Here is a 13067-nt window from a genome sequence, read left to right on the forward strand (position 1 = left end):
GATCCTACATTTTCTAATTAACCATTAGCATCAATCAATCTTCTGAATGGAATAAAACTATTATTAGCAAATTAAACTAAACTCCATAAGTCAGAATAACGTTTTCGATTTTGTTGAAACACCTAAGGGTGTTCATAACTAAACTAAATCCTAACGTAAACCGTTAAGACACTAAGAAGCATGATTGATTATTAAAGGTTATATTCAAGAGGGGATAAATCATCAAGGAATCTTCTTACCTATATTACAAAATATTTCTTTGAGGATCAACACCATTGTAATAGCTCATAATAGTTAAGAGCTGCATTAGATGAACATTAAATTAACTTTCCCTAATCAACTTTCTCTATTCCAGTTTGAGTTTAAATAAAAAAATGAGTATTAACTTCAGATCGTATTTACCGAATATTCATAATAAATGATTGCTCGGACAAGTGGGATAATGCAAAAATAGATATAGTATTTATATATTTATTTTTATGTCCATCATTATCATTTATATACTATTATATCAAAATATCAATTATAGCTTATTATAAATTAGTTTGGTAATTCTTGATGGGTCATATTACCTTTAATTAACTAATAAAGGGTTTCCCCTTAGCTGTATATAAAAAGAGATAAAGATTAATAGCATAGCCTAATCACATACACATAACAATTTTGTGTGCCTCATCTTTCCTAAAAACCGGGTACCTCTCAGAACCCTAATCTCCATCCTTAACTATACATCCTAAAGATGAACTCGACCAAGCTGACAACCATGTCGTTTATATCCTTCTCTGCTATGGTTACTACTCTTCCTACTGTAACAGACTAACAAGTTCTTAGATTTAATGTTTATCACGTTTTCTATTGCTTACATAAAGAACTGATCAACATGTTGTATTAGAACAATGTTGATTAATCAGTTATTCATGTTTTCTCTAAATCTGGAATTAAAATCAAAAGACATAAATTTTGATTAAAACTTGATTTTTTTTGTTTTCATATTTTGTTAAGAAAACTGGTTATATTGCTAAAATTTATATTTAAAACTATAATATGTTCGAAATATGTTAAAAATATGTTTAAAATTTCGATTCCAGAGAAAACTGACTAGAGATTTTTTGAAAATGTTCTTCATGCTCATCATAAAAATCGAAGATGAGCCATATTACCTTTAATTTTGTGTGTATATAAAGAGAGATAAAGATTAACATCATAACTTAATTACACACAAATAACAATTTTGTGTGTCTCATCTCTCCTAAAAACCGGGTTCCTCTCAGGAACCCTAATCTCCATTCTTAACTATACATCCTAAAGTGGAACTCGACCAAGCTGACAACCATGCCGTCTACGTCCTTCTCTGATACGGTTACTACTCTGCATGTTGTAACAGGTTCATAGGTTTAATATTCATAATTTTTTCTATTGCTTAAATGAAGAATTAATCAACAGTTAGTCTAATAGTGTATGTGTCTTTGTTTGTTCATTAATATTTGTTTGTTCATGTATTCATTAGTGTTCTTTTATAATATTAACGAACAATCACAAATGAACATAAACAAGCTCAATGATTTAATGAGCAAACCGGACACAAATTATCGTTCAGTAACTCGATTTGATTCGTTTAGGCGATTACTTTTAAATAAATATTTATCTATGATGACAAATTAAACCCTCAAAAGTAGAAAATGCCAAAAACCCACAAAACAAACAAGCAAACATAATAAGCAAGACCCCATCAGTCAAAACACTCCCGTCTCATTACATAACCACTTTACTTTTATCTCTCTCTCACTCCATTTCCATTCCAATGCTTTAGGATAAGCTTTCTTTCATTCAATCAATTTGGGGCTAACCACTGTGCTATGAAACCCTAGCTAGCTCACCTGATCTATCTGTCTAGGGTTTTCACTTAAACTTCAATTCACCTTCCGAATCCCCAAATTCCATGGGCAACTGCTGCAGATCTCCGGCCGCCGTCGCCAGAGAAGACGTCAAGTCATCCAACGGCCACGATCACACCAACCGCAAACTCAAGAGTAACGCCGGAAACACAAAGAAAGCTCCAGTTACTGTTCTGGTTGATAAATCAAAAGAGAACATTGAAGACAAGTACGCATTAGATAGAGAATTAGGCCGTGGAGAATTCGGTGTCACGTATTTGTGTATAGATCGGAGTTCTCGGGAGCTTCTGGCGTGTAAATCGATATCGAAACGGAAGCTTCGGACCGCGGTGGACGTCGATGATGTCAGGAGGGAGGTGGAGATTATGAAGCATCTGCCGGATAATGCGAGTATTGTGACGCTGAGGGAGGCGTGTGAGGACGAGAATGCCGTGCATTTGGTCATGGAGTTGTGTGAGGGTGGAGAGCTTTTTGATCGGATCGTGGCACGTGGGCATTATACGGAGCGGGCGGCTGCGGCCGTCACCAGGACCATTGTGGAGGTCGTGCAGCTGTGTCATAAGCATGGTGTGATCCATCGGGATTTGAAACCAGAGAACTTTTTGTTTGCGAATAAGAAGGAGAATTCGCCGCTTAAAGCCATTGATTTTGGGTTGTCTATCTTCTTTAAGCCCGGTGAGGTTTTGTATTAGGTTTTTAATTTGTGGAGGATTCAGGGTTTGGAGTAACTATAGTTAATATGTTATTGTACTTAGTTGCATTATGGTAACAAATTTTAGTTTTAGGAAATTAAGTATTGCAGCTTACAAAAAAGGGATTCTTGAATGCTGTTAAATATGCTAACTTAGATTTGATCCATTCATATATAACCAATTGTTGGGAGTTTTGCTAACTTGTGCTTAAATGTTTCTCTTTAGCTTGATCTATGTTCAGCTTTAAATCAACTGCACGTTTTAGGATTATGAATGTATAAAAGCGGTTACTAAACCTAATTATATATTATTCTATGTCACGTAAGTATTTTCGTTCATTACTCATTTTGGAGGGCAAACAATCTGTTTGTAAGAATATAAGCTGAAAATGTAACCTGCTCCATAGTTACAGATTTAGAGTTTAGACAAAGATACTTGTGCCTAAAAGACGCATAAAATGAAATCATCGTTGGACATTATTTTGATTTACAAAGTTATGCATTTACCGCGTAATGTTGTGACTAATGATTACATGAATACAGATCTATTGCCTGTATGGATTTTAATAATGAACTTGTTCAATATAGGTGAGAAGTTTTCAGAAATCGTTGGAAGCCCATATTACATGGCTCCAGAGGTGCTTAAGCGTAATTATGGACCAGAGATTGATATATGGAGTGCAGGAGTAATTCTTTATATTCTGTTATGTGGTGTACCTCCATTTTGGGCAGGTTATTTATGCTTATTAACTGTTAACTTTTTATGTACACGAAGTTATTGAAGTACAAGATAAGATTCTATATGCTTATTTTGGATTTTGCTATACAGAATCAGAGCAAGGGGTCGCACAAGCCATTCTTCGTGGGATAATAGATTTCAAGCGTGAACCGTGGCCTGGTGTTTCTGAAGGTGCCAAGAGTCTTGTTCGTCAAATGTTGGAGCCTGATCCAAAGCTTCGGCTCACAGCTAAACAAGTGCTTGGTATGTTTATGGTTAAACTGTAATTAACAGCTTGTTTCATGAAAATGAAAACTTTAATGCATGTTGATGGAATAATAAGAAATTTATTCTTCAATTTGAAGACTGGATTCTGCATTAGCATTTGTTTAATGTATGATTCTTTTTGTCTACAGAACACCCGTGGATAATAAATGCTAAAAAGGCTCCAAATGTTCCCCTTGGTGATGTTGTCAAATCGAGGCTAAAACAGTTCTCGTTAATGAATCGATTCAAGAGAAAAGCTCTCAGGGTTTGTTACTTTATTCTTGACTTATTTATGTAACAAAATGCAGTTTATTAACCTATGTGATTATTTTCTTTGTAAAGGTTATTGCTGATTTTTTGTCCAATGAAGAAGTTGAAGACATCAAAGAAATGTTCAAAAAGATTGACACTGATGATGATGGCACAGTTACAGTTGAAGAGTTGAAAACCGGATTGCAAAAGTTAAATGCACAGCTTGCAGAGTCTGAAATACAGTCTTTTATTGAAGCTGTAAGTTTAACCGATCTGTTTCATATGTAAGATTGTCAATGCAATATTTGAAGTGTTGAATATTATTTGTTGGTTACAGGTTGATACAAATGGAAAAGGCACTCTAGATTATGGTGAATTTGTTGCTATTTCACTTCACCTGAGGAAAATGGCGAATGATGAGCATCTACACAAAGCTTTTTCATACTTTGATAAAGATGGTGACGGTTACATCGAGTCTGATGAGCTTCGCGATACGTTAATGGAAGATGGTGATGATATCTCTGCAGATATTGCCAATGACATCTTCCAAGAAGTCGATACAGATAAGGTGATGATGCAACTTCTTAAGTTATAATCAGATTTAATACATAAATTATAATCTATGTTTATAGAAAATGGGTAGAAAAAGTGTTAATGGGTCAATCTGGCCCGGTTTATTTTAAGCCATTTGGGCCCATTTGGATAACAAAATAGGTCTAAATTCAATACTGATATGGTGATGCCTAACATCGTAGGTTATACTGCTATAATCATATTGAATAACTAAGTTATTTTCATAATTCATAGAAAAAGGGTAAAATGGTGATTGCGGGTCAGCCCAACCTAATCTGACTGTTTATTTTAGCTCATTTCGGCCCATTTGGATATTTGAAAAAGGTCCAAATTCAATACTGATAAGATGATGCCTAACTTCTTAGGTTATAATCATATTCAATACTCTTTGCAAAGTTTCTAGAAGTACGGAAAAGGGTAAAATGGTGATTGCGGGTCAGCCCAACCTAATCTGACACGGGTTATTTTAGCCCATTTTGACTTGTATGGATTATCGGATAACAAAAAGGTCCACACTCGCAGTTTTGTCCAATTGGACTAAACTATAACCATATCCAAAATAATGCAGGATGGGAAAATCAGCTACGAGGAGTTTGCTGCCATGATGAAAACAGGAACCGATTGGAGAAAAGCGTCCCGACATTATTCAAGAGGAAGATTCAACAGTCTCAGTGTGAAGCTGATGAAAGATGGTTCTCTAAACCTTGGAAGCACTGCCACGGAGTCAAGTAGTTGACCTTACAAGGATTTATAAGAGGTGAGTTCTTCTTTTCCTTTGTTACCTCTCCTAATATGTTGTAAATGTGACAGAACCCTTATGTGTCGTATGGTTCTTGCGCCTTTTTGTTTTTACCATTTTAATTGTTTTAGAGAACGTGTATTGGTTTATTGCATGAAATTTGGTAGTGTTTTTACTTTTTAGTGCATTTTTCTAAAAAATAGAACTTTATCTTGTAGTGTAGTTGATTAATCATTCAAATATGTTTTGTAAAAAGTTATAAACATGTGATATGTGGTAGTTTGTGTGAAAAACATCTTGGGAGTTTAAGCAACCAGGAAATGGTTTGTGGTAGGGTAATTGGGTAAAAAAGCATTCTTTTTAGTTAGCTCAAAACTGACCGTGGATTTCGAATCCTAAAACACCATGCTACCATAATGTCGCCACCGTTTTAGATAACTAAGGTGGATTTGTTTGCAGAATTAATTGGAATTTGAATTTTGTGTTTGGTGTGTTTGGTGTGTTTGGTTTGAAGAAATGTGAGTTACATTCTAACAGCATGTGCTTGACAAATGAATTGAAATTGAATTTAATTCACTTGAATTTCTTTACACAAGGGATTCAACATCCCTTCTAAATTGTGAAGGAATTCGGTTAAAGGAATTGGTATCTCCGACCACCCGGCGTTGCTATTTTGCCACACCTTTCGCATCTCTTTCTCACTACTCCCCTCCACGTACTACCACCACCGTCATCACCTTGCTCCTGTCCACTACACGACCACCATCGCCTAAACCCTTTGCTATACACGACCACCATTGCCCATACCCTGCCACTGCCAACCTCTGTAAATAGTTGTGGTAATAAATTCCATTCCTTTTATAATTGACTAATTGTTTCACTCAAATACATAGATAAAATATCTTAAGACACTCAAAATATCTTAGATACTCAAAATATCTTAATATATTCCAATTTTTTTATTTTCGAAAACCTTTTGGCAAATTTTTAATTCAAAACTCAGTTCAATCTAAAACTTTACACAAACTAAAAGCACCCTACGATTTATGGCATGGTACAAGTGTTTGATTTATGGATATAAGCGTACAACCTCGTATTGTATGGTTGTACGAACTTTGGTGTTTAAGATCAAACGATGGTTGAGCATCAATAATGGTGGAAAAGTGGCATCTGTTTATCTCCACTTTCTATAACTTTACAAAGTTCCATGAATCTTAGAACAGCAAAGCCTTGTGGCTGATGTTCTAAAATATGGTAGCGTATCCGTTAATTAAAGATTTGGATTTGTAATATTCAAACTGTTGTGAATAAATTACTTATTGATACTTAGTTTGGGGAATAGATTTGGTGATGCTACCTACATAATTTTGTTAAGAGTTTACTACTTTGTGGATTGTATTATGTTGAAGAAGTTGATCACGAGATCTTTAAATATAAAGAAGAGTAAAGTGCTAAAATCGTTCATGAGGTTTGTTCATTTTTGCAGCTTTCGTCTATAAAGTTTATTTTTCGTGATTGAACCCTTCAGTTTTCTTAATTATTGTTAATTTCATCTAAATCATTAACTCCGTTAGTTTTACGATGTTAAATGAGGGGTATACTATTTTGCTCTCTTCGTTTTAATCTTTTTATACATTTTATTATTTTTAAGCTAATAATAATATTATTATTATTATTGGGCCTAGATCTATCCACAACAAGCACCATCAGCATCATCGTTCTCTAATAGTAACCTATTTCCATTATCATAGATCAGTTCTCTAACAGTAACCTATTTCCATTATCATTCAAGATCATTTCAAGAGCTATCATTAAGATCCCCAAATCCCAAATCGTATCATCAAACCCAAAAATATTAAATGACGGGGCATCGTAAAAAAAAACGAGTGTGACATAGGACGTGCGGTGCTTTTAGCAGAACGGAGTTGAGAGTGACGGTAATGACAATTGTGTGTATAGGGAACCGGAATTGTGGTTGGTATGAAGGTGGTCACAAATGATTTATATAAACATAATTTAGGTTTTTGATATCTTTTATATAACAAATAAGAAAAAAAAAGAAGACAAAATTACCCTTGATTTAACAATGAATGTAAACGGAGTTATTGATTTGGACGTTATTGACAACAATGAAGAAAAACCTGAAGGGTCTAGTCATGAAAAGTAAACTTTTTGGATGAAAGTTGTAAAAATGACCAAACCATATGGATGATTTTGGCACTTTACTCTTTAAAGAATATGGCTCAGTAATGATATTTGCAAGTAACTTGATGGAAAGTAGATACTAATCATACAAAATTCATATTATAGTAATTAATATTTACTAAAATGAATAATATTATATGAGCTAATTATCTACCTATTCTAATAAAGTAAAATAAATATAGATACTTGTCATGTTTTGGTTAATTCTTATAATTTTTTTCCTCCAAAACTAATATACCTTAATATACGTAATAAATCAATAATTATCCACTTTCCTTTTACACTATAAATATCTATATATTTTTATAAACATAAATATTAACATAATATTTTACTATATATTCCAAAATACTTGGTGAATTCCAAAAATCAACAACAAATCATGTTTTTCAAATGAAAATTGTTTCGGGTTTTTTTGTGAAACTTAAATTTGATTTTATGGGTCAAAAGTTGGTAAATAGATTGTTTGGTACAAGTTAACTACATTTAGATCAAAATTTGTTATGGGTCAAAAATGAAAATTTTGAGTACTTTTAAAAGTTTGAGAATGCAAAATAGATTTATCGTCAAATTTGTTATGTGTTCAAAGTGTTGACTTTAAATTGTCAAAAATATGAAAGTTATAATTTTAAACATGATTCGGGTTTCAAATTTATTTTTAAGTACATTTTTTGAAATAATCAAAAGGTTCGGGATTTGATAAATTGACTATTCTTTCCCTCAACTATTGAAATTTAAGAAAAGATTACGAACACCTTCGATATGCCAACCCCATGCCTATCAATGCTTCTAACTTTTATCAAATTTGAAATATTTATGTCAACATTAATTTTTTCTTAAATGGTAATCGGAACGTTGTAGGGAAGCATGTCATGCAAAACTATGCTCAAATGAAACAAAATATTCACAAAATTGAATTGGTTAATATTTATTTTTTATATTGTCATTATGACAAAGTCGAGAAGCCCTCTGAAACTTTTCAAAATCTTTTGCATGGTGTATCTCAGAAAAACATAATTCTTGAAGAACATCCACTGCTACAATTTAATGATTACTTTCCTTTGATGGGTGGTAAATTGATAAATATATCAATAAAGGTAACGCCGCCTCTTTTGTATTTAGGCTGGGTGGTTAGAACTACTATCGTATGATAAGTCTTATTTTCGAAATTGGTTCATAACTAAAATTCTTTCAATTATACATATATGACACAGAGAATGAATTTTTCAATAGAAAGAAGTATTCTCGAGTACGTTTTTGCATGGGCAGTTTTTTATATTAAGTTCATTTAAAAAATCATTTTGTGATATAAATAAAATCGATTTGTGTACATATTGTATAGATACAAGCATAGATGTAATACAATTTTTTTTTTCATATACGCTATGTAATTATTTTTTTACTTATAATTTTATAATTTGAATTATCCCGTGTGTGACACGGGATCTAAAACTAGTCTAACTAATATATTAAAGCAAAACCAATTTGTCCACTTGTCCTTCTCCTAGGGTGTCCACCTAATGTTTCATGTCATCGACTTTCCATGTTTATAATTTCCACATAATTAATCAATTAATTTTAATCCTAATGCTAATTAATATTTAAACCAATTTATAACACAAGCATTGGTCAAACTTAAAATTTAAAGTTTTGAATTCATAACTTAATATTTTTTTTAACCAACTTAAATACAAAAAATTTCAATGTTTAGATTATATGTAAAGAATTCTTATGATATATATATATATATATGACGTTTGAAAATTTTTCCACCCGCGTGTAACACGGGCCACTATCCTAGTATTCAATATAGGTAATGTTATCTGCAATAAATGATGTTTTTACATTAATATGTATTTTAGAAGGTTTTACACATTCTTTTGATCAATCACGTACGAATCTTGTCTCCTCTCTCCTCTTGTTCAGGCCAAAGGTTAACTGTTCATTCATTTGCGCTAATTGTTTGTACTTAACATGGAAGTCATTGGTGTGCATTCTTGGACCTCTATAATGTTTGGTTTGACCATTTAACCATCTCTTGGTTTCCTTAGCTCTCTAAAGACAAAACCGTAAGCATATAAAGAAGACTTATGGACCATTAAGTGCTTGGCAAAAACTTTTTTAAATAGAGGTTTTTGTGTAAGTTGAAAGTCTTTTGATCTACTTTACTTGCAAACAAACAGTGATGAAATTTTTTTTTTTTCACTTCATTTAGGTATAATCTTGAAACTCTTGTAGAGGATGGTGTTGAATCTATTTTGGGGCCTCAAATAGAATTTTAAATGATGATAAATGTGTTTGAATGAAACTTTGTGTTATAACTTCTTGTAAGAAATCTATAAATTTATGTCCTACGTACATTAGTAAATAAGGAAAAATTGTATATGTTAGTGCACGGATTTGGTGTACGCAGCTGTTCGAATAGGATAGGGGTTGTTTAGTCTTTATATTAATGTATAAAGGCACATTCGCTAAGGATGTTTAGCGAATGGGCCTCATTCGTTAAAGGCTAGACATATTCGTTAATGTAAGAGCTCATTCGTTACTACTGTGTAACGAATGAAGGCTCATTCGTTAAAGTAATGCCCATTCGCTAAGGATGTTTAGTGAATGGGAGGTCATTCGCTATGGGAAGCCTCATTCGTTAGTGATGTTAACGAATGAGGAGGACTGCCTATAAATAGGCCTTCCCTAGTGAATGTGCATAGAGATCTGTGCCATATTTATCCCCTATAACGTTATGCTGCCGGATTCTCTCCAGGCTTAATGTATTGATCTCTATTAACGTATTGAATGAACACGACTTAACGTATCGATTTGCGACTAGTTCCTAGGCTCGTAAAACGTTCGTATAACGTTTCTACAATTGGTATCAGAGTAGGAGGTTGCTCGTGATACGTACCAGTTCGTGTTCTTCGTGTTCCTCGGGTTTTGATCTTATTTCGGATGATTTCGTTGATGAATCATGAAATTGATGATATATTCATGTTTCTGGATCAAATCCGAAGCTTCGTTATCAATCTGGTGTTTAATTCTGATGAAATGTTGAATCTGCCATTGATGACCTCGGATGGAGCTTTGATGTTGCAGATCAAAATTAACATGGATTCCGTGCTTAATTGATGAATTAGATGCTATATTCGTGTTCCTAATAAAATTCCGAGCATACGGATGTAATTTGGTGGTTTATTATGATGTTTGGATGAATCTGCCATTGTTACAGCTTGAAGATATGCGTTTTCCGGCGATGTAACTGATTTTTCCGGCGAGATTCGTTTTTCCGGCGTCTACAGTAACTGCCAACAACCCATTCGTTAATTTAAACTCATTCGTTACGGAGGTTTAACGAATGAGTACATTTGTTGGAATTTAACGAATGTGAACTTCATTCGTACACTGTTCATACGAATGAGGTGTTTAACGAATGAAAACTCATTCGTGTACTGTTCATACGAATGAGGGCTTAACGTATGTGGCTATTCGTTAATGGGTTAACGAATGAGACCCATTCGTTCAAGGGTAACGAATGTGGATGGATGTTTAACGTATGTGACACTGTTCTAGCGAAAGAGGAGATAACGAATGAGGATTGTAAAAAAAAAAGTATTTTCGGAAAATTTTCTTAAACGAAATTTTTCGGGGATATTTTAAATATGTGGGATACTCTTCTAGCAAATTTTAGTGACATATTTTCCGGCCGACTTTTCACGTATATCGAGGGGCCGAGGGGGAGTAACCGCTTAAGTTAACGAGACGTTTATTGAATATATTTGAAGAATTGTTCAAGACCTTGCCTAATTTGTCAAGAAAAGGGGGAGATAAAACTTTCAAAGAGTTTAAACGATTGGTATCTTTCCTACATTTGCAAGGATTTCTTGAAAAATTACTGCAATTCGGGTGGTAATTCATGTTTGCAAAGCTATGTTTGACCGAGTTCAAGACTGTGTTTGTTCTTCGATTGGTGATTGATTTGTTCAAGATTGAAACCTGACTATGTGGGATACGAGTATCTGTCCGATTACTTCTTTCTGAGAGACTTTGATCCTGACAATGTTGGCTACAAGTATTCGGCGGATTGCTTATGTTGAAGGGGACAATTCTTGAATGGGTTGATCTGATTGAGGAATATACGAGTCTTGTCATCTGATTGAAGAATATGATCGTTCGGGATTGATTAACGAAGGTTGGAACTATGAATCATATGCCCAAAGCATTAGCGAATCTAAGCGTATTGGTTGCCGAAGAGCTTCAAAGGGTTATATTTTGGGATAGAAATTATCGAGAGAGTGAAGACCGTTGTGAAAGATGTGGAATGATCGGGTTGTTCATGAAGATGTGTGACGAGGTTAAACGTAAAGAAATTTGTACTTTACCAGTGCGACAGATAGCCGATGACTTGCTGCTAATTGATACGTTTGATTGAACCATATCATATGCCAGCTGGATGATCAAAATGATCACCTGGACATGCTTGTTTAAGGGGGAGATCTATACGAGTCGCTACAAGTTGTTGGTTTGCTTACAAAGAGTTCTATTTTGTCTGTTTGCTCAAGCCCGAGAATCATCAACCAAGGGGGAGGTTGGTTGTATGGCTGATGATATGCAGTTAAAGTATTAGCGGTTAATGTATTGGTCGTTAACGTATTCATCGCTAAAGTATTGAAGGTTAACGTATTCGACGTTAAAGTATTGGATGCTAAAGTATTGGAAAGCATTCGACAGCTACGGTCAAGGGGGAGTTTGTTAGTGCACGGATTTGGTGTCCGCAGCTGTTCGAATAGGATAGGGGTTGTTTAGTCTTTATATTAATGTATAAAGGCACATTCGCTAAGGATGTTTAGCGAATGGGCGTTAAAGGCTAAACATATTCGTTAATGTAAGAGCTCATTCGTTACTACTGTGTAACGAATGGAGGTTCATTCGTTAAAGTAATGCCCATTCGCTAAGGATGTTTAGCGAATGGGAGGTCATTCGCTATGGGAAGCCTCATTCGTTAGTGATGTTAACGAATGAGGAGGACTGCCTATAAATAGGCCTTCCCTAGTGAATGTGCATAGAGATCTGTGCCATATTTATCCCCTATAATGTTATGCTGCCGGATTCTCTCCAGGCTTAATGTATTGATCTCCATTAACGTATTGAATGAACACGACTTAACGTATCGATTTGCGACTAGTTCCTAGGCTCGTAAAACGTTTGTATAACGTTTCTACAGTAAATTCAAACAATTTAAAATAAAAATACTTTATCCCATTTGATAAGACAAAAGCTGGTGCTAAAGAAGATATCTCAATAGATGTAGGGTAGTAAAATTGTCCGTGGATCAAGAGACACGCCTCGCGGGTCTCCAACTAAATCCGTGGATGACCATTGAGCATCCGTGAAAGGAACCCGAGAGCCACACAAAGGACCCCACATGCACAAGGTCCTCACGTGATATGAAAGAGTAGTTGTAACAAACTAATTCTAGAAGATTTCCCAACATTTCCTAATAGCAACATCAGTCAATGGAAAAACGACACCTGGATAACTGGTAACCATCCCCAAACGTGGCCAGGCTGTCACTTCCTATAAGAGCTCGACACGTGTCCATTCAGGTAGATATGGAATATCTTAATAGTGACAACTCCACCAATCACCTTTCCTCCACCTTCGACTATAAATACTAGATTCATATCCTTGAGGTATTCATTCACTCCCACACGCTCAGAGCAATTACTTGTATTC

At 34.4% G+C, this 13067-nt stretch overlaps 1 protein-coding gene across 1 annotated transcript; it reads left to right on the forward strand.

The window, feature by feature from the left end:
* The first annotated feature begins 1815 nt into the window (after positions 1-1815).
* Positions 1816-5350, forward strand: LOC143579025 (calcium-dependent protein kinase 13). Its single transcript, XM_077062439.1, has 7 exons — positions 1816-2570; positions 3175-3318; positions 3416-3568; positions 3721-3836; positions 3914-4081; positions 4161-4391; positions 4965-5350. Exons 1-7 carry the CDS (start codon positions 1940-1942, stop codon positions 5130-5132), a joined length of 1611 nt encoding a protein of 536 aa, XP_076918554.1. The 5' UTR covers positions 1816-1939; the 3' UTR covers positions 5133-5350.
* Positions 5351-13067: the final 7717 nt, after the last annotated feature.

Source organism: Bidens hawaiensis, unplaced genomic scaffold (genome assembly GCF_021521415.1).
Source record: "Bidens hawaiensis isolate Kalapana, Puna unplaced genomic scaffold, B.hawaiensis_p1.1 tig00029585_1, whole genome shotgun sequence".
Lineage (NCBI taxonomy): Eukaryota > Viridiplantae > Streptophyta > Magnoliopsida > Asterales > Asteraceae > Bidens > Bidens hawaiensis.